The 24,631-nt window shown below is 42.9% G+C and overlaps 1 protein-coding gene across 1 annotated transcript in view; it reads right to left on the bottom strand.

Annotated features, from left to right (window-relative positions):
- CNTNAP2 (contactin associated protein 2) overlaps nt 1–24,631 on the bottom strand; it is a 1,977,233-nt gene that overhangs the window by 240,141 nt on the left and 1,712,461 nt on the right. The window contains exon 16 of the mRNA XM_043589809.1: nt 14,033–14,203. Coding sequence (XP_043445744.1) covers nt 14,033–14,203 — 171 coding nt within the window. The remainder of the gene's footprint in view (nt 1–14,032; nt 14,204–24,631) is intronic.

The raw sequence follows: 24,631 nt of genomic DNA, 5'->3' as shown, positions 1-24,631 counted from the left end.
ATCGGGCTCTGTGCTGACAGCTCGGAACCTGGAGCCCGCTTCGGATTCTGTGTCTCCCTCTCTCTCTGCCTCTCCCTCGCCCCTGCTCACACTCTGTCTCAAAAATAAAAAACATTAAAAAAAATTTTTTTAAAGTCCAACAATAAAGGATCATTGATTAAATGAAGCACTTGGCAACTGAGACACTGTGCTTCCCAATCTTTTTTTAACCCATGCTCCCATTTGTTGACAGAATAATCTAATTATCATCTCCAGGCACTGAAGTCCCCAGATACGGGAGGCTGATGGGGAATAAAATGAATCCCTGAAGGTCTCAGATAAACGCCCTACTCCAACAAGAATTGTTTTGGTGCATTATATTCCGTAGGTTGTAAAACAAAAATAATAGCTCTTTGGTTTTGTTTTGTTAATATAAAATAATGGTTTTCCAAACACACATGCTGTCTTAGAGATCCTGATATAGTCTCTGTTCACAGTTGAAAAAAAAATCACTGTTGTGGAGTTAAAAAAAACCAACAAAACTGACATGTAATGTGCTTCTGAAATCTCATTACATGAAACAAGTTGGTTACAAATAGTAGGCACCATATGATCTTATTTTTGCAAAATATTATACATAAGCGCATAGAAAAATGTTTGGACATATGCACACCAACAGAATATTGTTAAGTATACCAGCTGATTTTGGGGGTTTATTTTTCCTGCTTCTCTGGATTTTTTTTAAAAAATTTATTTTTTATTCATTTACACAGAGAGAGAGATAGAGAGAGAGAGAGAGAGAGAGCGAATGAATGAATGGGGGAAGGGCAGAGAGAGAGAGGAAGACACAATCCAAAGCAGGCTCCAGGCTCTGAGCTGTCAGCACAGAGCCTGACACGAGGTTCGAACCTGCGGACCGCGAGATCATGACCTGAGCCGGTCAGATACTTAACTGACTGAGCCACCCAGGCACCCCTGGATTTTTAATTCACTCAACAGTAAACCAACACTATTTGTATAATTTTTAGAAGTCACAATATGATAATTTCCACTTCTTTTGCAAAGGTTGGTAATGTTTTAAGTAACTCTATTCTATAATTTTAACAAGTGTTTAATCAGAGAGATTAACCAAAATGCAAAGAATGGGATTTCATTTAAATACAGAAAATTAGAGGGAATTTAAAGCCAAAGCAGAACATTCCTCCTTAGTTCTTTACTGGTTTTAAGACACCTGAGAAGATTGAAAAAAAAAAAAAAAAGCGGGGGAATGGTCAAACTCTACCATAAGCTAATTTTGAACAAGGTGTGAATTTTTTCCCCCATTAAAAATGGCTAAAAATAAGGGCATGCTATTTTTCAAAGTAAAATCCTCACAGGTCTGAAGTGCCAGCATGTTCCGATGTTTAAACTAATGTATACAGGAATCGGAATGCAAGAAGGAGCATAATTCAGTGTTATAATTACACTTGACAGATATACACTGTTTCATTATTCATTGCCTCTGGTTGCACTTACCCAGAAAGACCCTGCAGAATCCTAAGTATCAACCACTCTTCAGGAGAAGCCATTTGGCATTCTTATCAGTCCTCATCACAGGCATCAAATTCAGAGATGCAGAAAACCAAATGTGATCATTTTAACACTATCTGCAAAGGCAAGTAAACTGAGTAATTTCCCAAGAGGCCTTGGGTCCAGCCAGCTTTCTTCTGTCAAACTCTTAACACAGATATGTGGGTGGGTCATGGCTGTAATGAAAAATGCCTTTTAACTGGTCCCTAGGCTTTCGCTATATTTGTTTCAATTCCTCAAGTGCTCCATGATCTTTCTCCTCTACTTGGTTTTGCCTGTGCTGTTTACTCTCTGGAAAGATGCCTCTATCTCATTTATTTGCCTGTCATTCCTCAGGGCGGATCAAGGCACCTTCTGGAACCTACCCCGATGTCTTTAGGCAAGGTTAAAGCCTACTCCTTTCCATCGTCCTGGTACCTGTGGCAGAGGCTGCTGACTTTTCATGAAAAGTTTATTTCCTCCTGTCCACAGTCACCCCTGCGAAGCTGACAGGCATCAGGAGCTGCCTTTTCCAGTCCCCAGAAATCTAGGTGGAGCTGGGTGACACCTTACCACCAACAGAATGAGAGCAGGTCTGCATGGCACCTGTCCACCCTCCCTTTCTCTGTCTGCCAGCTGGATTTTGAAACACCCAGGCTCCAGGCGCCTCCAGGAGTCCAGGAGACTCCACGCAAAAGGAGTCTTGAGCTCAAATCCTGGTGTGGAAGGGCTTCACGGACCAAAGCATGCATGTCAGACTGCTGGACACTCACTAAAACCTGGGCTTTAGTCACTACAGCAGCTTCACTTATTCCTGAGGGTGAACATTTCTTATCCCTAAATCTCTTATTTATGAGATTTTAAAAATTAACCAAAGGGTCTTCTCCATCCGACCACTGGAATTCTAAAGGGATGAATTATACCGTAATGGTCTTACTAGAGTTTTTTTAAGTTTATTTATTTATTTTGAGAGACAGAGATAGTGTGAGCAGGGGAGGGGGAGAAAGAGAGAGAGAGAGAGAGAGAGAGAGAGAGAGAGAGAGAGAGAGTGTGAGTAGCCCAAGCAGGCTCCTCACTGCCAGAGCAGAGCCCAACATGGGGCTCGAACTCATGAAACCGACAAACTCAGATCATGACCTGAACTGAAAACGAGCGTCAGATGCTTAACCGACTGAGCCACCCAGGCGCCCCTGAACTATGACGTTTTAGAGAAAAGGGAAGGGCTGGGACCACATGGGAGCCTAGACTGACTGGTGTATGGTGCCTGTGAATGTCTGAGCCACCTCCTTCACTAACCCCACCAAACTGAGTCCCAAGGAAAGGAGAGGCAGAACCGTGCCTTGCCTATCAGAAAGGCAAACAAACACTTGCCTTCTTGAGATGTTTGTCAAGGACAAGCTTGACGTTAAGAAATACGGGAAGAGATTTCCTTTGTCCTTCAACATTTCTGTTCTACATTGAATGGACTCTAGAACCCGGACCTCAAGCTGCCACACGAAGCCCTATTTTTCAGCCCCACTTAAAAAAACCAAACACACCACAAAAGTCTTTATGGTTAGCCATGGAATATGAGTGCCATTTACGATGCTGTGTCTATTGGAAAGTATATTCCAAGGTTTTGAATAGCCAGCTCAGAAACTCCTATGACACAGTCCTCTGTAAGTCGGGAAGTACCTAAACTAAAACACAGGGCGGGGGGTGGGGGGGGGCGGGAAGTGAAACAAGAATATTATAGAGATAGAAATAAGTCTTCTTTTCCTAAAGGGTCCAAGAAGAATACATTTCAGCTATGACCCAAGGCCTATATTAGATTTCATGTAGTTCCTATCTTGAGTGCTATTAAAAGTTACCTTGTAATTTGAGCAAACTGCGTTTCTTCATCTGTGAAAAACCGTTTCTGTAAGGTTTTTCAAGTTGACATCCAGCTGGGCAATGTTTTGTTACCTGGTTTTAATTTAGGTGTTTGTCTGATGTCTTGCAAAATCCTAGCAATGTGATGCTTATAGTTAGTTGTCTTCGGCCCTTTGAGATATATGCCTGGTTTTGAGCTATTTCAAGTAATCTTCCCCAGTCACTCACTACATTTAAATGAATTCTGCTCCCTGATTTATTGTATCTCCTTTTTTTAACCAGCTTTGAATTAATTGGTCCCAAGCGTCATCCTTAGTTGAATCAATTCGCCAGTGTTAGTAACATGCACTGACATTGGCATCAACTTTTTCTTCTTGAAGCATTTGTTTCTATGAACATACAGAGCCTGTTAGAGCTCCCATTGGCTTCTAAAATGGCAGAAGTAAGGTCTCTAATCTTATAACTCTACACAGCGATTTCAACTTTTCTCACCAATATTTTTAGAAAAATGAAAGAATTCTATAATAGGTGTCTTCTGTATTTTAAATCAAGATGCAGTAAAAAAAAAAAAAAGTGGTGTGGGCAGAGTTTCAACTGGGGGGAGACAATTCCAGAACAGGGAAAGACACAGTGGGTCATAAGAAAGTGTGGGTGGCATCCAGGGACTGTCAGTAGATGGGCAGGCTAAGGTGAAGCACTTAGGCACTGTTGGAAAGAGGCAAAGTTTGTATGTAAAGAAGACTGGAAAATTAGGTTAAAGCCTGAAATCATTGGCCAAGCTTAAGTACTTGAACTTTGCATTATAATGCATTGACAAACCGTCATGGTAAGAAAAGGAATGACAGGGCCGATCTGTAGATATCGGTCCTCACCAGGGAGGGCAGGTGTCAGGAGGGAGGGAATGAAGTGAGGGAGATAAAGTATGAGGCTGTTTGATTCAAGAATCCAAGGCATTTCAACCAAACAAGACATCATGGGAGATAAAGGGAGAAGTTTGGGAAGATTTCATTATCTTTGCATTTTTGTTACATTCATGTTTTTGCGACTCGTTGGAATTGATGCTTTCTCTGGGACAATTCTGGCATGAGAACATACCATCAGGAACATCAGAATAACGTTTAACTATATTAAAAATAGAGGTTCTATCAAGATAAACAGTCTATGTAGTGTGGGGACCTCAGTGAAACATTAAATATGACTTTGATCTTTCTAACCTGGATCATGAAGGAAATAGTGATGACATTAATTAAGATGGGAAGCACCGGAGAGGGCTTTTGGGTGAAGATGATGGATTTCGGTTTTGACATATTGAGCTTGAGGTACCTATGGGTGACTCTGATGGATCCTTAATTAGAATTTACAACTAAGGGTCCATGGTTTTAGAAAATCTCCTAATTACATGTACTGGAAGCATGTGTGTGGACTTGAATTTATTTGAAGCATATGTCATTTGTTCCAATACAATCCTCCTCCTGCCATCATGTCTAGGAGAATGGAGAATGATGGGATGGAAATTTAAGATGCTGCTTCCTTATAAGCTCACTTAGGGTGGGAGGTGGTAAGCCGCATGTGATGCTAATGGCCTCTGACCAGGTTTGTAGGATTGTTGATGCTGGAAGACACCTTAAGATGGTCCAGTGTGCCCTTCTTTTACAAGTGAACGTGACAAAGTCTGGGGAGGTCAAGCAACTAGTCTTGAGTCGGTCTGCCTAGGTCAGACCTAGATCATGGTCTCTATTCCTCTTGTTGAAAAATTGTTTTATTAGTCTTTTTTGTCCTTTAATCATTTGGGATTTTCTCATAGGGTTTTTTCTTTTTCCATTATAGTTTACAGACAGCAAAATGTGAAAATATTAAGGGTTCAGTTGAATATATATATATATATATATATATATATATATATAATATATATATATATAGTGCCACTCCTTGGATCAAGATAGAGAACATTTCCACCACCACAGAAAGCTCCTTTGAGCCCCCTTTCAGTTAAAACTCCCAATCCCCAGGATAGCCACTACCATGACTTCTATCTCTGTGGATTACATTGGCCTGTTTTTGGATGTCATCTAAAAGAAATGAGTGTATGTTGTAATGTACCTACAATGTAATGTCTGTGAGGGAATCCTGTCTCTTAATATTGACTTACTTTTTATTGCCCTAAAATGTCTTTAGCTTGACTATGTAGATAGACTGGGGGCCAATACAGAGACTCTAAGCACACAGGGACCTGCAGTGAGGTCTTGAGGAGCCTGTGTTCTGGATTCCAGCTGATTTTCAGAGCAGAAGTTGAGTCTCCGAGGAGGGGCAAGCTATCTCTTTGAGTGTGGCTGGAAGTGTCCTGTCCTTGGGGGCTCTGTGTCAAGGTTCTGAGCCAGAGGCTAAGGAGCTGCTACCAGAAAGATGGTTTTAACTTCAAAAGAAGAATCCCTCCCTGTACCAGGAAGTGTGAGCAGAGTGGTTTAGCCATCTCTACTATGACCTTGAGGGAGAAGAAAGGAAATGCTGGGTGACAGAGGTTAAATAGTACCCAGACTGGCTGCTGCGTGAGTGGGCTGGTCAGGAGAGCTGGGTGGTCTTCTAAAGGAGCCTCTGGAATGTGGAGGAAGAAAGGCGGGACCACAATCTCTCTAGAGAGGAGATTCCATCTGGCCAGCTCTTCCTAGAAATGTCCAAGTCAAGAGACATGGCTGGACCAGTAACATCTAAGGTAACTTGGGTCAGTTTTCATATCAAGAGGACACCCTTCTCTAAAGTCTACTTTTTTTTTCTTTAAATTTTTTTTTCAACGTTTTTTTAAATTTATTTTTGGGACAGAGAGAGACAGAGCATGAACGGGGGAGGGGCAGAGAGAGAGGGAGACACAGAATTGGAAACAGGCTCCAGGCTCTGAGCCATCAGCCCAGAGCCTGACGCGGGGCTCGAACTCACGGACCGCGAGATCGTGACCTGGCTGAAGTCGGACGCTTAACCGACTGCGCCACCCAGGCGCCCCTCTAAAGTCTACTTTTATAACTTTAGGGTACCTCTGGCACATGTTCAAATAACTGCCCCTTCTGGGAGATCAGCAAAGAAATCTGAGTAAACTTAATCTGACTTTGTTGTTCACCAATTATTTGTATATCTTCTAATACCCAAAATTCAAGCAGCTAACACACTACATAGCTTTAATACAGCACAAATTTCGTCTTTAAATTGCATCTCTGAACTTTTTTCTTAGTCTATAACGAAAATTGAAAAACTAAATCAGAAGCTAGAGACATTTTTTAAATTAATAAAACTGCAATAATGTTGCTATTCGGGTTTTTAATTTTTTTTGAGGATGCAGTTTTCTTTCTTACGTATTTGAATCACCAAGTCAGAATCATTCTCCAGATCCCAAACCTGTCATACAAACTGAACTCACAGCTGGACTTGTAAAACAGTGGAATCACTAAAATTCTTCCTAAATCTACATTGACAGCCTAGGTTGGCCTTAGAAAATTAAATGAAAGTGAACACAAATTAATAAATTTTGTTTCATACTAGTTATTAATAAAGCTTTATATATATATAAAATTTTTATATATATTAATTATATTCATTTATTTATATTTTAAATATATTTATATATTTTATATAATATATATTTTATATATTTTTATATATTTTATAGATACTTATATTATATATATATATATATATATATATATATATAATAAAAGCACCATAAATAACATCCTAATGGTTCAACAGCCCAGCTAAGTGGAATTAGACATTTTTATGTTTATATAAGTGAAGCTCGTTTAATATAAAAGTTGTTCCAAAAAATAAGTAGAAGATAAATTGCTGTTAGTTTACTTCTTCTGATTCATCAGTTTCCATATATTGCAGAATATTTGCTCTCTGCCTTTCTCGAACATATGTATTGCAGAAGGCTGCATCTTGGAAAATGAAAGTTTTTCCTTAATACCTTTTCCTAAGATTAGCAGGACATTAGGCTGCTGCCTCCACATTTTTGTGGAGCTATTCCTGCTAAATGCAAATATTTTCTCCAAGTCATCTGAAAAAGCTCAAATTTGGTCATCACGGAAGCTTGTGCTAAAGTATTACAACAGTTTCCCGTTGCTTTTCCTGAATGTTTCCTAGTCAGTGAACGTGTCTTTCAAAAATTTTCCACCGTGTCCTCTGAAATCTCTCTTAAAATGTTCAGCAAAAATAAAAGCTTAATTTGTAACTGTGAGAGGTGATGGATGTTAACTAGGGCTCACTGTTTTGCAATATAAAAATACCGAATCATTATGTTGTACACCTGCAGCTGATATAATGTTACATGTCAGTTATATATCAATTAAAAAAGAAAAAAAAAAGCCCTCCATGGTCACTGTGCATCATCAGACATTTCCAACGGTTCCTTCCTCTGAGTGGAGCCCACCTTCAGGGAACCTAAAGTGCAAGCATCAGCACTGAAGCCACTTTTTCCTGGTGGGGCTGAGAGGGCACCCGGTTTTATTCTTCACTTCTTAGGGCTTCCATTCTATGGCACCAGCATCTTTGTTGAGCCATGCATCCCCCCTGTGACACATGCTTGCCCTCCCATGCTTCCTGCCATCATCGTTTGAATCTGAGAACTGGAACATTTGCCTCACAGGCTCCGTGTCCCCTCCATCCGTTGCCCTCACCACCGGGGGCTTCATCCATGGGGTGGATGACAGTGAGCCCTCTGGCCTCTCTGTTCCCTGACTTTCTCCACAGCCTTTTCATGCAACTGAGAATCGCACTTGTGTGGCCAGACTGTGCAACTCAGACCTTCTTATCACCTGACCTGCTTTCCCGTGAGATCTGGAATTCTGCTCTCCCCAGCCATCAGATCTGTACTTCTATCTTCTGGTGTGTTTTTTGTCCTCAGTTTCCAACACCAGCCCTTCAGTCGTGGTGATCCCCTTTCCCACCTAGATTTTCCATGGTTCTCCATCTCACTCACTCGACAAATATCTATTTGCCAATTCCTTTGGCATCGTGAGCCTGAAATGTTCTTTCCCACTCCTTTGGAGTCTCAGTTAAAACGATATAATCTCGAAAGGACCTTTTCCTATTCTCCAGGTGGATGTAACTGTTGTTGCATTTGGGCAACCACAGTATATCGCTTGTACTTCGAACACTTCTTTCGTCTTACCCAAAATATGGTTTTATATGCTGGTGAGTCTCTCCCACTAGATTGTGTGTACCTCTAGGACGGGGTCGTGTCTTATTCTTCTTGAGTTCCTCTTTGGCACATGCACGGTAGGCACTCAATAAATATTGGCTGGAATACCCAGACCGCCATATCTTTAGAATTGGATCTGAGACTTGCCAAAGCATGTCCCCTGCTTGTGTCACACTTCATACTTGTTAGTAATGCCGCGTGCCCAGAGTTCCCACATACCCGTCACGTCCCACATCCCTACGCTTTTGTCTGCGCTTCTGTGTGCACCGTCCTCTCCTCCCAGAATTCTTTCCCCTACTTCTTCATCTAGCTAACGTCTTCGCATGCTCTTTCTGACCTAACTCAGACACCATCTCATTTTCCTCTTCATTCAGGAAGGGTTACGTACCTCTCCTCTGGATGTGTAGACTACCTTAAGGCTATCACTGTCATTTACTGTATTTTCATGATCACAAGCCCAAAATCTGAATCAGATGTGTGAACTGTGTGCCCCAGTTTCCTTTCCATTTCTGTCAAATGTGGATAAAACTTGTTATAAAACCTAAAACTGTTAATATCTGCAAAAGCTTGAGAACAGCGCCTGGCACTTAAGACACCTTCAACAAAAGTCATGTATCTGTGCCGTTATTAATATGTTTGAGTCCTTCATTAGATGAGGATGTTGGTTTTCCTTGTCTTCACCCTAGACTCTCCAGGGTCCACCCGCTGCCTCTGACCTGGCAGGTGCTCAGGTGGTGCCCTGATGATGTGAGGTAAGTGGTGGCCTATTGATGCGACGATGGTCATGATTACCACCTTAGCCAGAAAAGGGATCTAGACAAGTCAAATAGCTCCCTAGGGGTAACTCTGACAAAATACATGGATATATCCATGGCTGTTAGTGAATATTTCCAGAGCAATAGTCTCATCTCAAAAATACTAACAAACAAACGAAACAACAAACACAAAGTCATTTCTGATTCAGAAAGGGAACCACTCATTTGTGGCTTACCCTCTCCTCCTTGCTTTGGCCTGTTTCTCTCAGCCCCTTCAGATGTTCAGATTCTGGATCTCACTCATTTCCCCCTCCTTGGGGGGTCTCACTCTTTCAGACTGTCCTTCTTTCCCATTCCTCCAACCTCTTCTTGTTTACTGGATTCTCCTTCTTAACGTATATGTGTGCTCAAGTTTCCACCACTTACAACAGCTACAAGAACAATGGACAAAGCCCCAGTCCCCTGCTCCCCATATCCACCTCTAGTCACCCACACTGTCTTACTTTCTGACACGGACCTCTACATGTTCAACTTGATGGACACTTTACATCCTTATTTTAGTGACCGCTCAGTTCAGCAGTTCCCAAACGCTATTTATTTGTTGTTCTTGAAATTCTTTTTTCATCTGATCCCTGGGCTATCACTGTCTTCCTACTTCTCTGCCCATCTTTTACAAGCTATTTTGCTTCCTTCTATCCCGTAAATGTGGTTTTCATTGTTGGACATCTTTTTTCCTGTAGGTGAAAAATTATACATTTGTCCTGGGCAATCTCATTCATGCTGCAGGCACCAAATACTTATTTCCTGATGAGTCTCTTAGTGATGATGACTCTCAAACTGTATTTCTGACTCCGCCCTCTCAGTTGGGATCCAAACGTGTGTATATAGCCCCCTTTAGACGTGTCCACCTGGATAGATACTATTATATTCTGCAGACATGCGAACTCAAAATATCCAAATGTAGTTTGCATTTTGCCCTCGAATACTGTATTTCTTAGTCAAAGGTGCTCCACATGCACAATCATCAAAATCAGAAACACTGGTTTCATTTTAGAACCTTCCTTTCTACTTCATTCTCACAGGCATTTTGTTAAAATTGGCGGGACCTATCTTCTAAGGGTCTCTCTCATCTCTACCCCTTTGTTGATGTTACTTTCCTTACATTCACTCTGCCCCATCGCTTCTTGTCTGCCTTTCCATCATCTCTCTGGTGAATGCAAGTCTGATTGTGTTATGCCCCCGCTCACCGAAACTGTCAGGGTCAAGTTAAGCCACATCTGTCCCCCACCTGGAGTATACTGAGTGCTCTGCCCATGCTGGCCCCACTGGATCCAGCTCTCTGTTCCCCAACACAGGCTCCCTGCTATAGCTGTACCCTTGCGAGTCCTTGGGTTCTGTCCACACACTCTCACTCACTGGTGTATACCTCCTCTTACGTTTTCCTTCTTGAACCCCACTCTTCCCTCACCTCTGCACCTTACTGGCTCCTGCTCATCCATCAAAACTTAATTAAAGCATGACATTCCCTGGAAATACTCCTGTCCTCCAGTCAGGTGCTCTCGGCACTCAATGTGTTCTGGGAGGTGGCGCAGTTTGGTGTTAACAGCCATGAACTGGGATAGACAAAAAAATGTCTGGGGTCAAGCACCAGCTCTGCCACTTTCTAGCTGTGGGATGTTGGCAACTTACTTGCCCCATGCCTCAGTTTCCTCATTTGTAAAGTAGAGATGTTAATGGTACTGCCCATTTCAAAGGTTCATTAGGAAAGTGAGTGAGATGATTTACCTAAAATCCATGGAACAGTGCCTGAGACATAGTGAATGCATTAAGTTGAGCTATTTTTATTATTGTTGTAACTATTGATTTACTTGTATATTTTCCAAAACAGACAGATCTCTGAATTCCCTCTGAGAGAAAGAGACCATGCTTAATTTGACTATGTTCCCTCGGCACCTAGCACAGCATATGGGACATTGTAGGTACTCAATAAACACTCACCGAATGAGTGAGTAAATATAGTCAGTGAAATACAGTCTTAAAATTTTACCTGTAAAATATGCTAATGAGTAACATCAATCTAATTTTCTCATGTATGTTTTTTTTACTTGCACAGTAAGATATTGATGGTATCTCATTAACTTAGTGTAACTGATGCACTGTTCTTAGAGGCGAGAATCTTCTACTCCTGACAGGAGGGCACAATGTAGTTAATTAACAGAAATGTTATTCTGGAAGGCATGAACTGTGTAGGCATGAACTGTGACAAAATTCCTTGGAGACACAAACAGAGAAACAAAATCTGAATTCCTATCAGAACGTGATCAGAAAGCTTAAAGGGGAAAAAACAGCAGAGAAAGTGTTTAAAAGGGTGACTTCAGGAACCATCTTTCCTGAGCTTCCTCGGACAGCCAGCCATTGTCTGGGACAACAATTAGGTCTGCAGAGCACCTCATTGGGCAGGGGAGAGATGTGTCTGGAAGAACGCTCCATTTCCACCCGCCACCCATGCATCCTGCAGAGAAGAGTCTGGAACGATGTGATAATGGGGCAATGGCGAGCCTCCAGGTTTGTTTGGTTTTTTTCCATGTTCTTCATGAAAGCATCGCTTCTTGTCTGCTTTGAAGCCATTGCTTTCTCAAATACAGACACTTGCCTTTTTTCTCCCGTAGATTCCTTTGCACCTCAATGGAGATGCTCTATAGTGATGGGCATTGGATATCTCTGCCACTGAGGGATCTTACTTCCACCCTTAGTAACTGCTAGAAGCTCCAGAGGACTCTGAGCAGAGGCCAGCCTCTAGTCTGAATGTCCCCACCCTTCTTCACTGCAAGGAAACACTAGGACAAAAAAGAATTCTATGGCAAAATGAGGCTAGAAATCACCCCCTGCCACAGAGTCTCCATACTGTGGAAAGACTGGGGCAACTTAGAGAACATCTCTGCAGATTTTTCATCATCAGAAATAATTGAGATTCTACTATGCAGGTGCTAAATAGAAACACTTGATCTGTCTATACTTGGTCTTGTCTTCTTTTCAACCTGGGCGCAGGCTTATAAAACATGGGGATACAAAATAAGGACGAGGTGAATCTAAGTCATCTTACAGAAGCAGACAGAATTACTCAAATAGGGATCGTCAATTTTTTTCTTTGCCATGAGGTATTTCTAAAATACAATCCTACTGATGTGGAAGTCAGGAAAAAGTTTGATCCCGTTAATTTTCACTGTGCAAAGTGAAAAATCCCTTTAAAATAATTCTAAAGAGAGGACGATCATTTACTTTTTTTCCCAAATATTTTATTTTAAGTTATCTCTACACCCAACGTGGGGCTCAAACCTACAACCCTAAGATCAAGAGTTGCATGCTCTACCTACTGAGCCAGCCAGGTGCCCCTGACTATTTGTGTACTTTTTAATTCCAAGGCTAGAATATTCTCAGTCTTCCCTTTCAATGAGGTCTGGCTCAGACTAGATTTATAATGAACATCCTGAGGAATACAATATTGACACCTTCTAGAAGCTGAAGGAAATGCTTCATGAGTATCTATATTCTATTATCATAATGGCCCCACAAATCACCACCCCCATTTTACAGATCGGGAAATTGGGATTCGAAGAGATTAAGCAATTTATCCAAGGACTTGGATTTCGAGCTGAGAATATGAACTCCCAAGTCTGCTGATCACAGTCCACTATTTTACAAAAAGAATCCCATAGGATTATGGGAGAAAAATGTCACCTGAGATTCTCTTTTTAAAAGACCATATTGCATAATTATAACTACAGAAAGAGAGAAGAAATGTTCCATCAGATATTTCTGGGGATTGGGTTTGTGTACCCGTTCTGGTCACGTCTGTCATCTGTGCTGATACTTTTTTGGTCTGATCGGCCAAGGGAGCTTGGCATGTGTCAATACTCCCCCAACCTGGAAGTTTGTGGGCTGTAGATTCCAGAAGCTGAATTTCTGCCCCAAGGATAATAGGGCCTTGGAATAATGAGAAATGACCTTCTCATATCCAGCGAACCCCTATCTTCTATAGATGGCATTCCCCAGACCATATGACCTGGTGAGCGTCTTTGGGATCCATGGCAAGCTGGGCTGAGCTAGGCAGTATCTGCTGTCACTCTGCTGAGGTTCGTTTTTGTACCCTTAGCTAAATAAACTCAGAACTTAAACCTCTGGAGGGTGTGTGGGTTTGAGGCCTCTGCTAGAAAGCTTCCAACTCAAAGTTTCTTCGTGTGACACAATCCTGTTTCTACGCTACTTTCTTAACTCATACAGACTTTCATTTTTATTATCCCTCTTTTCCTTATTGTAATATCCCTCCCAGTATCTTATTTTTTTTACTCCTGGTCACTTTGCACAATCCTCTGTCTCCTCTAAACCCTGTCTCCTTGGAAAAGAAACATACACATACAGAAGCTTTGACTATGCACTCTTGCCCCATGTTACCAGAGCAATTTATTCTCTCATCTTCTTCTTTGAGTAGCATTGCTTGGGAACCTCTTAGTGTCCCTGCTTCCTGGGGAAGCAACCCAAGGGCAGGGGGCCAAGGTCTTTCTCCATGTTTGTGTAGCTACCTTCCAGCATCATCTCTGGAACAAAGGAAACCGCCGATGTTTGGATTCAATCAGATTACATAATCAGTGTTAGGACCAGCCTGAAGTGACAAGAGAGGAGGCCATTCACTAGTTGACAGAGAGTTTATACTCACATTTCAGTTCTAGTTTGATGAAATCTGTGTTGCCCAAGTTCTCAAGGAACACTCCCCGGGGGATTAATGTTTTGAAGTAGAAAGAAATGTCAGCGCTGGTCTCCCCTTGGAAAGTGGAGAAGTGCAGGTAGGATGATGGGTTTGGGAAAGAGGCAGCATTCCAATAATTCCCTGTGGAAGGAAAAAAAAACCCAGGGTAATGTATACCTTGACAACAGGAGTAATAGAAAACACAGCCATTTCTTAAGTTTTAATAAATTTCCATTGGCAATAGCCCTTGTCTCCTCTCATCCTGCTGAACATCATGGCACAAAATCCCCACAGACTTATTCTCAACTTTCTGAAAGTTCTATGCGTGTGTGTAAGAACATGTTGTACTTATGATTGACAGCTGGGGTTCCTACCAAGAGCAGCCTTGGAGGGACCCTAGGGGGTAGATACCAATAAAGGGAAAAATGCAGAGCAGATCCTGGCACCACCGGGTGGGGGTTGGGGTGATGTTTTGAACTCATGCATACGTACTGATGGCTTGGGTTTGGTGCAAGAAGCATCTGGGTTAGACCTAGAGGGATACAATAGGAATGGGGTCTTTGGTGTTCTGCTTTTACTTCTCATCCAACTTTGTCTTTGAATAACCAGCTCCTGCTCAGACATTGAGTACAGTGTGGGGGAGGTGGGGGCCAAGGAAAAGGCAAGAAGACCAGGCTATTCATTTCCCCACCGCCCCCATTCCAAACCTCCAGAGGCTAGTTGCCATAAAGGGAGTGTCTCCCCATGCCAACCTCTTCCTTCCTGGGGACTCCAGGTGAGGACGGTGTGGGGTGCTAAGCTGAGTCCACCTGAGGGCTCTCCATTAGCCTCTACCCTTGAACTCATGGCAAAGACATGGTTGTACACCACTCCCTCATTGCTTGATAGTAACCAGTGACCCCAGGAAAAAAGCAGTTCACAGGACATAATAAAAACACCAAACTCTATGATGCACATTCCATTAGAACAGATGGACCAAGAATTTAATACAACCAAGAGCTGACTCTTGACTTTATCTGCAGGGGAGAAATTCCTTTTGATTGTGCACATTTCTGAGTATGTTTACTATCACAACTAAGGACAAAAATACATGAGCATGCGTTAAAATAGCTACTGAAGCCTTTCCCTTTAGTACTGAACTTATGTTAACATCACCAGATTAGGCCCAACATGGAGTCACTCATGTTAAGCCTCACTTCGGCAACCCAAAACTTAAAGTTTCTACACCCCATTCTCCCAGAAAGGGAAAGCCCGAGTCAACCAATTGGCTTTTGTCTGCTCAGCACAAATTACATGATGTGGCTCTAAGCCCTCCTTTCACTCCATATAAGGGAAGTAATTCTGCTTTAGCCAATCAGAAAACTCCCAGTGCAACTTCCTTATTCCTGCTCACCTCTGTCTATAAAAGTCACTTGCTTTGTATGGTTCTCTAGAGATATTTTCTATCGGCTAGATCGGATGCTGCCTGATTCATGAATCGCTGAATTCAAACCCTACAAGGTCAGTAAATTGTGGAAAATTTTCTTGTAACATCTGATTTTTTTTTTCATTTTTTACTGATTTTTCCTTCGAAGAACACAATTAATCAAGTTCCCTCTAATAGTTTTTATAAACTACATTTTTTCTTTCTTTCATGCAAATTATGCACATATACAATATTAAGTTCAACTGCTATTTTTAAATAAAACTATTTTTGCGTTGGCACTGCTATACTTAAACCATAATTTTATTGTATTTTTTTATTTTTTATTTTTAAGTGTCTCATTATTTATTTTTGAGAGACAGAGAGTGAGAGTGGGGGAGGTGCAGAAAGAGAGGGGGACAGAGGATCTGAAGTGTGTTCCACACTGAAAGCAGAGAGCCTGATGTGGGGCTCGAACCCACAAACCATGAGATCATGACCTGAGCCGAAGTTGGACGCTCAACCGACTAAGCCACCCAGGCACCACATAAACCATGATTTTAAATTAAATATATAATGTTGTTATATTATGAGATATTAAAATAACCTCTCATTTAATCAATGTTATTTATTTTCATTCTTAGAGATGTCTAGGATAGAGTGACATCTAGATAAATGAATGGCAATTTATAACCAGCAAGTCAGCAAAAAATATGTTTGTAAATGTCTTTATTAACGTAAAACAGTGGTGGGGATTGAATCTATTATTTAAGGGGTCCCAAAAGTCTTAGTGCAGTTTTGAGGTTTTTTTTTTTTAAGTTGCCATATCAAAGCTTTCAGCAGGAGAAAAAAATAGACTAGTTTCCTCTTGGGAAAGAAGAATATGGTATGATATTGGTTAGAATGATACATGTGTGAGTTGCTATCATCCGAGGGCTGAGTTCTCTTCCTGGCTCAAGATGTGGCTGAATATCTCCTGAGGGGACTTCGGGGGCTTACCTTTCCCAGTGGACTGAGAATGAAGGTCTCACAAGATAAAACCTAAATCAAACTAGAAGTTGCAGCCTTCCCATCGAGGAGAGTTCTAGAAGGAATGAAGCCCCATCCCCAGGGTCGGCAGGATTTGGCTCATCCGAATTGGGTGAGAGCCCTATAACAACAGAGGGGTCCCAAGAATCAAAGTCCTCAGCCATGCTTCAGCCTGAAGCAAAGCAATTCTGTCTCTTTAGGCTAAATCCCCAGGATGTGAATGTAATTAACATTTTAAAGTTTCATTCCAATCAAGTGCATTCCCATTTTCTGAGGTGGTGATGTATTAACAGAAGGGCAGTTGTCTGAAATGATTCTAGAAAAAGGAAAGCTAAAAGTAAAACATGTCAGTATTTATTTGAGGTCCAGGGCTGGTTATTCAGACAGAAATATCCCTGGAGAGGAGAAGGGCAGTTCAATCAGTTATTCCAGCTTGATGAAAGGTCCCCACAGACCACAATTCCATTTGTTCTAATTCTATGCTCACTAAGCAACTTCTAACTAATTTGGCCTTTTGAATTGACATATTCACAGGGAAATTAAGCCTGGTACAAACGGTGGTTACCAGTCATCCTTCCGGAAATGTCTGGGTTATCACATGATATCTTTTGGAGTTGTCACTTGTGGTATGCCCCAAGTCTCTGGATGAACTAAGTCCAGATTCTTGACCAGCAACAGTGAGGACTTTCTGGGGATTTGTGTCAGAGTGGAGCTGTCCACTCAGGTGGTGCTGAAGGAGAGCCATGTGGTACAAGCAGAGGTCATTAGAAATTCTACTTATTTTTTAAAACCCATCCTTTAAAAGATCTGTTTTAGTCATACTTAAACATTTTTTAACGTTTATTCATTTTTAGAGACAGATACAGAGCGTGAGTGGGGGAGGTACAGAGAGAGAGAGAGAGACAGAGACAGAGAATCTGAAGCAGGCTCCAGGCTCTGAGCTGTCAGCACAGAGCCCAACGTGGGGCTCGAACCCATGAACTGCGAGATCATGACCAGAGCCGAAGTCAGATGCTCAACTGACTGAGTCACCCAGGCGCCCCCCAGTCATATTTATAATGTACATGATATATGAGTATAGTGGTGCATGATAGAATTGGTAAGTAAATATGTTTATGGGGATGTGGGCATAAAGTGTTAATGAGCAATGTAGACAATGAGAAAGGTGGGGAGCCACTGCTTCAGACGCTGATGAACTTCTGTGAGGCATGTTCTGATAAGTCTGTTGCCCAGCCTCTGGGGTTTTTGGTTACAACAAAATAACATGAGTTGTTTTTTTTCCTAGTGCTCATTGTGCCTCATGATGCAAGGAGCCTAGAGCATTATTATTGTTTACATTATTCCCAACTGGCCATAAGCTCCTTGAAAGCTGGGAGAAAACCATTTCGTCTCTATAACCTTTGGCCCCAGAACATAGTAAGCACTCAATAAATAATTATTAAATCAGTGGGTAATTGTATAGCCACTCCTCTCAGTTCTATCTAATTCCACTCCACATGCGATGTCCTCATGGGGCAAGATCTACTTTATGGTAACCTGAGTACTGAAGATACTAACTAAATATAAATAAAAATTAATGCTGCTTTAGCACCTCCTGATAACGGGACACTGCATCCTTAGCACACCATAACTGTTCTTACCTATGTCTTAATTTCTGTTTTTTCCCTACAGACAGACCTCACTGAACAATGCCATGAATTTGCAAGGATGATGGTCTCCTAACCTTAAGATTACTGAAATTGCTGCCATTTGTACTTGCTGTCAAGGTCAGTGCTATAGAGGGTCAAGTGACACTGGACGAGAATACCAAGTTGGAAATAAGAGATTTCATTGCAGGGCAAAGAGTAGTATCTCAGTAGTGTGGACAGGCAAAAGAAGGCAAGGTTGGAAAATGCAGAGCCCAATGCAGGGCTTGAACTCACAGACTGCTAGATCATGATCTGAGCCGAAGTTGGATGCTCAACCGACTCAGCCACACAGATGCCCCCAAGATTTCTTTTTTTTTTTAATTTTTTTTTCAACGTTTATTTATTTTTGGGACAGAGAGAGACAGAGCATGAACGGGGGAGGGGCAGAGAGAGAGGGAGACACAGAATCGGAAACAGGCTCCAGGCTCTGAGCCATCAGCCCAGAGCCCGACGCGGGGCTCGAACTCACAGACCGCGAGATCGTGACCTGGCTGAAGTCGGATGCTTAACCGACTGCGCCACCCAGGCGCCCCCCAAGATTTCTTTTTAATGTTTATTTTATTTATGTTGAGAGAGAGAGAGAGAGAGAGAGAGAGAGAGAACACGAGTGGGGGAGGGATGGAGGGAGAGGGAGAGAGAATACCAAGCAGGCTCTGCCCCATCAGTGCAGGAGCCCCATGTGGGGCTGGATTTCAGGAACCCTGAGATCACGATCTGAGCTGAAATCAAGAGTTGGATGCTTAACCAACTGAGCCAACAGGCACCCTGTTCATCCAAATTCTTTAACAGCCATTTACTTTAATGTCACCAATGATTATTTGGTATGGGATACTGACTTCAAAATTTCTAAGGATATTTTCTGCTGAGCAGTGTTAAAGAACTTCAATTTAAAATGGAACTGGAAGATAGAAAATAGAAAATCTCACTCACGTGCTTTTAGGAAAATAAAACATAAGGACAAACATGCTGATTTCCCATAAATGTCCAATTTACAGAAATCTGATAATGTTGGGATTTTCTTAAATGATAAGGAGTTGGTCAGGGGTTACCTCATAACAATCTTGGGAAATTTTTGCTTATGGTTTCCAGAGGCATGAACAAGAAATGACCCACGTTGGGTTGGTCTGAAAAAATAAGCTGAATTGAGCTCTTTTTTGTCTGACTGGACTGTTTTTTTTCTGCTTGGGGAATTTTCAAAACTGGCCTCTGTTTGTTTTTTATTTTAACAGATCTAACTGAACTCTCTTCTGTCTCCATCCCCTGCGCATAAATACAGCCTTCCCCAAACCCTCAACAGATGCCTGGAGCTTGCTACAGTCTGTGTGTACCAAATCGCAATTCTTCTGCTATTCCTAAATAAACTCCTCTTTTTGACAGTTTTGAGCTTGCCTCAATTTACCCCTTATTTTAGGTCGACAGCAGCAATTTGTTTTAAGCCTAGGTTTAATTTCTCATTTTTTAAGTTTATTTATTTATTTATTTTGAGAGAGAGAGAGAGAGAGAGAGAGAGAGCGAGCGAGCAGGGGAGGGGCAGAGAGAGAGAGAGAGAGAGAGAGAGAGAGAGAGAAAGAAAGAGAAAGAGAATCCCAAGCAGGCTCTGCACTTCAACTTAAAATGCTGCTGTGGGTCTTGATCTCAGGAACGATGAGATCATGACCTGAGGTGAAATCAAGATTCAGCCGCCTAGCCAACTGAGCCACCCAGGCATCCCAAGCCTAGTTTTAATTTCCGACCTCGGGGTACAGATACATAGTTTTAACAATCCAGGGTGCTACAAGGGATAAAGGAAAATGCAACTCCCTGCTCCACCCCCATCCCAACCCAATTTCTTAGCAACAACTCCTACACTTAACTCTTTCAGTTATATCTCTGTGTTTGTAAAATACGCATGTGTCAATATTTATTAATTTATGCATTTTAGATATACTTGATTGACCTTCCCCAGATGCAAGATAAAGACTGAGCATTTTTAGAAGCCTGCCTGCCTATTCCCTTTCTCTGGATTCTCCCAAACTAGCAACTCACAGATTTTGGGTTCCACCGAAATTCAATATTTACATTTTTAGGGCTCTGGGTTATTCACTAATGAGCCAACTAGTAAAATATAATTATAGTTTCTTTTATTTGTATAATTTCTTTTGTTCCTCTGGAATCAGTAATTACCTCTTTTTCCATTGGCTTAGTTTTCTCTGTACCTGTCGTAAATTCTCTCCAATAACTCAACACATCGGTAAAACTCTTCCCACATGTGTTCCCAACATCACACACATCGGGTGATCTAGCAGCCCCCTTTTTGTCCCTCGGAGGTCCCCTACAGCCTCTGACTTCCTGTTGTCAGGCCCACTGGCTCTTCTGAGGGTTGACACCCGGCTCTGGTCCTGGGACCTGTCTCTTGCCGACCATGTTTCTGCTACTCTTCACTATTAAATGGCCAAATCAGAAGACCCCATGACTTTGGGCGATCCCTCTTTCTACAGGGATCCCTCTTTCTACAGGGATCCCTTTCTACAGGGAAATGAGGTCTACACCCTCATTTCCACAGACACATTCTCCTGTAGCTTTTTGAGAAAAGGAATGCAAGAGGTCGACTTTCTAAATCCTTGCTTTTCTGAAGAGTCCTTACTCTGCTTCCACACCTAATTGAGACACTCCAGAAAATTATTCTGCCATGGAGTTACTAAAGGCATTTCGTCAATATATTTCAGCTGCCTGTGTCGCTATTGAGGAAGCTAATGCTCTCTGATTACTGCATCGTGTATGTAACTGATGGGGTTCAGGGCATGCTCCCCCAAATACAGCACCTCAGCATATTGAATATTTTGAACTAAGGGAACGTAAGAAATGGCTGGTGCGGGAAGGACTCTCTGGCCCTCCCGTGAAGCAGGTCACAGACCCTTATGTGAGGTGCCCCCCTCTCCCTGAGGAAAGGATCACCCTCACCTCAAAAGACAAAGGGACACTGAGAGGAATCAGAACAGCCTTGCTGAGTTTCCCCCAGTTTACTGCTTAGCTCATACGTGGTTCCGTCACGTCTTAGCTCCTGTTGGGTAGGACAGGAGAGCTGCTGGCAGGGTTGGAGAAAGTGAACTGAGGGTTTAACTGAGGCTGCCCGGACTTCACCAGTCCTCTGTGAGCCTCACCAGGACCCGACCTCCCACAGACTCCGTTCCTGACCCTGTTGGAGTTCGCTTCCCCTCTGCCTGTCAACAGTCTGGACTCAAGTAAGGAAGCAACTGGACATGTGATACGGTGGAGACACCCCTGTGACGGTGGTAGCAGCAGGAGCAGGGCGTTTGGAGGACGTGGAGTTGGGGGAGGGGCACGGTGGGGTGACAATAAGCGACCTCAGGGGGCTGCTCTGGCTTGTCACTTGGCGAAGTTGCCGTGGCCTGTTCCACGTGCAGGCTCCAGCGTCAGGGTCTGGCTTTATCACCCACACCCACTGGGTGACTGGGACAAGTTTCTTGATCTCCCTCAATCTCAATTTCCTTATGCGTACAATGGAATTAACAATGGCACCTCTCTTAATGGGTGCTGAGAATCACCGAAGATAATCCACGAGAGGGCTGAGCACAACGTAAGTGTTCAACACGTTACTACTGCCGTTACTACTACGAAAAGGACATTAACCATTATGACTGATGGCTTTGGTGTCACCTATGGTCCTGGGGGAGGATGGGAAAGGAGCTTCCTTTCTTAAACAGCAGGCCAGCAAGCCTGAGGCCCCTCCTGAGCCTTCCCTACCCCGCGGGTGAATTCTTTAAGGGGGAGCAGCCAACCACCCCTAGCTAAACTGACATAACCAATTCTGACTTCTGCAGCCAGTCGACTCATCTCAGACTCGTACCCACGTCCGCCATCTGTCCTGTTCGCCTCTCACCCTTCTGCTCCCTGCTCACTGGCTTTCAAACCTGTGCCCTCCCCGCCGCTTAATCTCCTCAGGAATTAAAAAAAAAAAAATTCTTTCAGGACACACACATGGGAGTCACCTTGAGCCCTGGCGAGGTGACATATGGTTTTGTAGAGCAGCCGCTGAATAAAAATCTGACGAACAAAGCAGTGGCGGGCACCCAAGAAAGCAGAGTTACCCACACACCGTAGATCCTCTCATTAGCACGAAGGTACGGCAGAGATCCCTCCCCTCTGAGAGGGCAGGTAACCAGGAAGTGGCTGGAAGACGTGGCTTCTGGCAGACAGGGAGAAGATTGCACGTGGGCTCTACGGCCGTGGCTGTGGTTTGGTGAGGCCATGGCTGCGGGTGTGGCCTGGACGCCACTGGCTCCCAGGTCCAGCAATTTCCTCAGAGCCATCCAGTGGCCCCGTACTGACACCGCACCAAGAAACACAGCTATTGCTTCTGCTTTAAGTGGCAAGCACTCTCCAATGTGAATACTAGCGCTGAGTCTAATTACTCTGAAAATTTTCAGTGACCCCAAGGTTAGAGACGTGGGTATTTGAGTTACGCAGTGAGCCTTCTATTGTTTACCGTGGGCTGGGTGCTATTGACAACAATAAGCCAGATGGCTTCATTTGCATGTAGATTTGAGTCTATTTGTAGAGGTGTCCTTATGGGGAGAAAAAAAGGACTTCCTTAATTAAACCATTTTGTGCATTCTGGAAAGGTAAAAGTAGCTTTGTTCAGCTCCCTGCCTGATTTTATAGGGCAAGCCCAACCTCAAAATGAAGGGCTTGGAGGTAGAATGTTACTAACTCGTCAAGTTTCACCCTCACCAGCAAACTTTTTCCATTGTTAACAACCCACAGGGCTTGGGGGTCAACAATGTAAATTTTTCACCCTGTGTCTCTTTGCCATTTGGTTTCTTTGGGAAAGAATGGGGACAGGGTCCCACAGAGAACAATATGATAATAAAACCCCAGAGGTCATGATGCTGAGGGTGTTTCCTGTGCTGCTGTGAGCTGACCAATAGCCAGAGAATAGGGGGATGTGATGAAACTGATCATGTGATGAAATTCATCAGTCGTGGAAACTCACACGCTGACTCTTGTCAATGGTGCACGTGGACAGAGTCCTACTAAGGAGGTAATTTTATCTTATTTTGCGTGCTGGCAACAGTTGCGTGTACTCGGATTAAAAAAAATTGTTTTTAATGTTTTATTTAGTTTTGAGAGACAGAGTGAAAGCAAGGAAGGGAAAGAGAGAGAGGGAGACACAGAATCTGAAGCAGGCTCTAGGCTCTGAGATGTCAGCACAGAGCTCAACGTGGGCTCGAACGCTCGACGTGGGGCTCGAACCAACGAACAGCGACATCATGACCTGATCTGGAGTAGGACGCTTAACCAATGAGCCACCCAGGCGCCCCATGTACTTTGGATATTTGGAGATCGGGAGCAGGTCTAAAACCCTCCAGAGTCTCTGTGTTAGATCCCTCAAACTTTCCTTATTGGGGCGACCAGTTATGCCTAATTAGTCATCCTAGTTGTCATCTTAAATATAATGGGATTCAAAGTTAAAAATTATTAACCAGAAGTGGAGAAATGAATAACTAAGTGTGTAATGGGAATATCCGTGCCCTCTGCTCTTCATTCAAATTTCTGTGTCAGGTAAAACTCTAAAGGTTTCTGTGTGATCGATTCCAAAGAAGGAGGGAGTAGCAAGCCTGGATGTTTCACATCCTGGTGAGCAAAGGATCGGGGGGGAAGATCTGTCTGCTTTAGCAAAAATAAGAGTGTTGCATCTGGAGGTTGGAGGACAAATTTACATCCACTACATGCAGGTTGAAATTAAAAATATTTAAGAAGTAACGTACTACACAGGAACGGCCATGGGAGGGCTACTCGGGGAACCGCATAACTTTTCAATGCTTGCATGTCAGGCCCAGGGATAAATCTGCTTTTCCTTCTTTTCCCGAGCGATTTCACTCCCTTTCACGATTTCAAGCACTAACCACACATAGATCAGTGATTCCGAAATTTATGCATACAGTTAGATCGCTACTATGAGTTTAACATTAACATATGGGTTTCTTACTAGACAGCTTTACTTTGACCTGCAAGTACTTCAAACTCTAAATGACTGCAAGTGAACATATATTTCTTCCAAATTCGCTCTACCTGCAGTATTCTCCCCTTGGAGCTGTTCCCACTCTACCGCTCAAGCCAGAAACAGGGGAGTCATTCCTCCATACCCAATCGACTCCCAAGGCCTGAGAACCGCACCTCCGAAATATTCTGCAGGTATGTCCCCGCTTCTATTCCTTCTACTGCCAGGGCTCAGGCCATCGCCTCTCGCCTGGATGACGCATTGACGTTAGGCTCTGCCTCCAGGGTTGTTCAATTTTAAATCCAGTCCCTACAAAGCCAACAGAGAGAGCTTTCCAAAATGCACAGCTGATGGTTTCCCTCTCATGGTTCTAAACGTCTGCGGAATACCTTGCAAACTCCTGGACACAGCGTATTAGGTGTAGACCCGCTTCTTCAGCCTCCTCTCTC

Source organism: Prionailurus bengalensis, chromosome A2 (genome assembly GCF_016509475.1).
Source record: "Prionailurus bengalensis isolate Pbe53 chromosome A2, Fcat_Pben_1.1_paternal_pri, whole genome shotgun sequence".
Lineage (NCBI taxonomy): Eukaryota > Metazoa > Chordata > Mammalia > Carnivora > Felidae > Prionailurus > Prionailurus bengalensis.
Note: the sequence above shows the minus strand (reverse complement) of the source record. Positions and strands in the feature narration are given on the sequence as shown.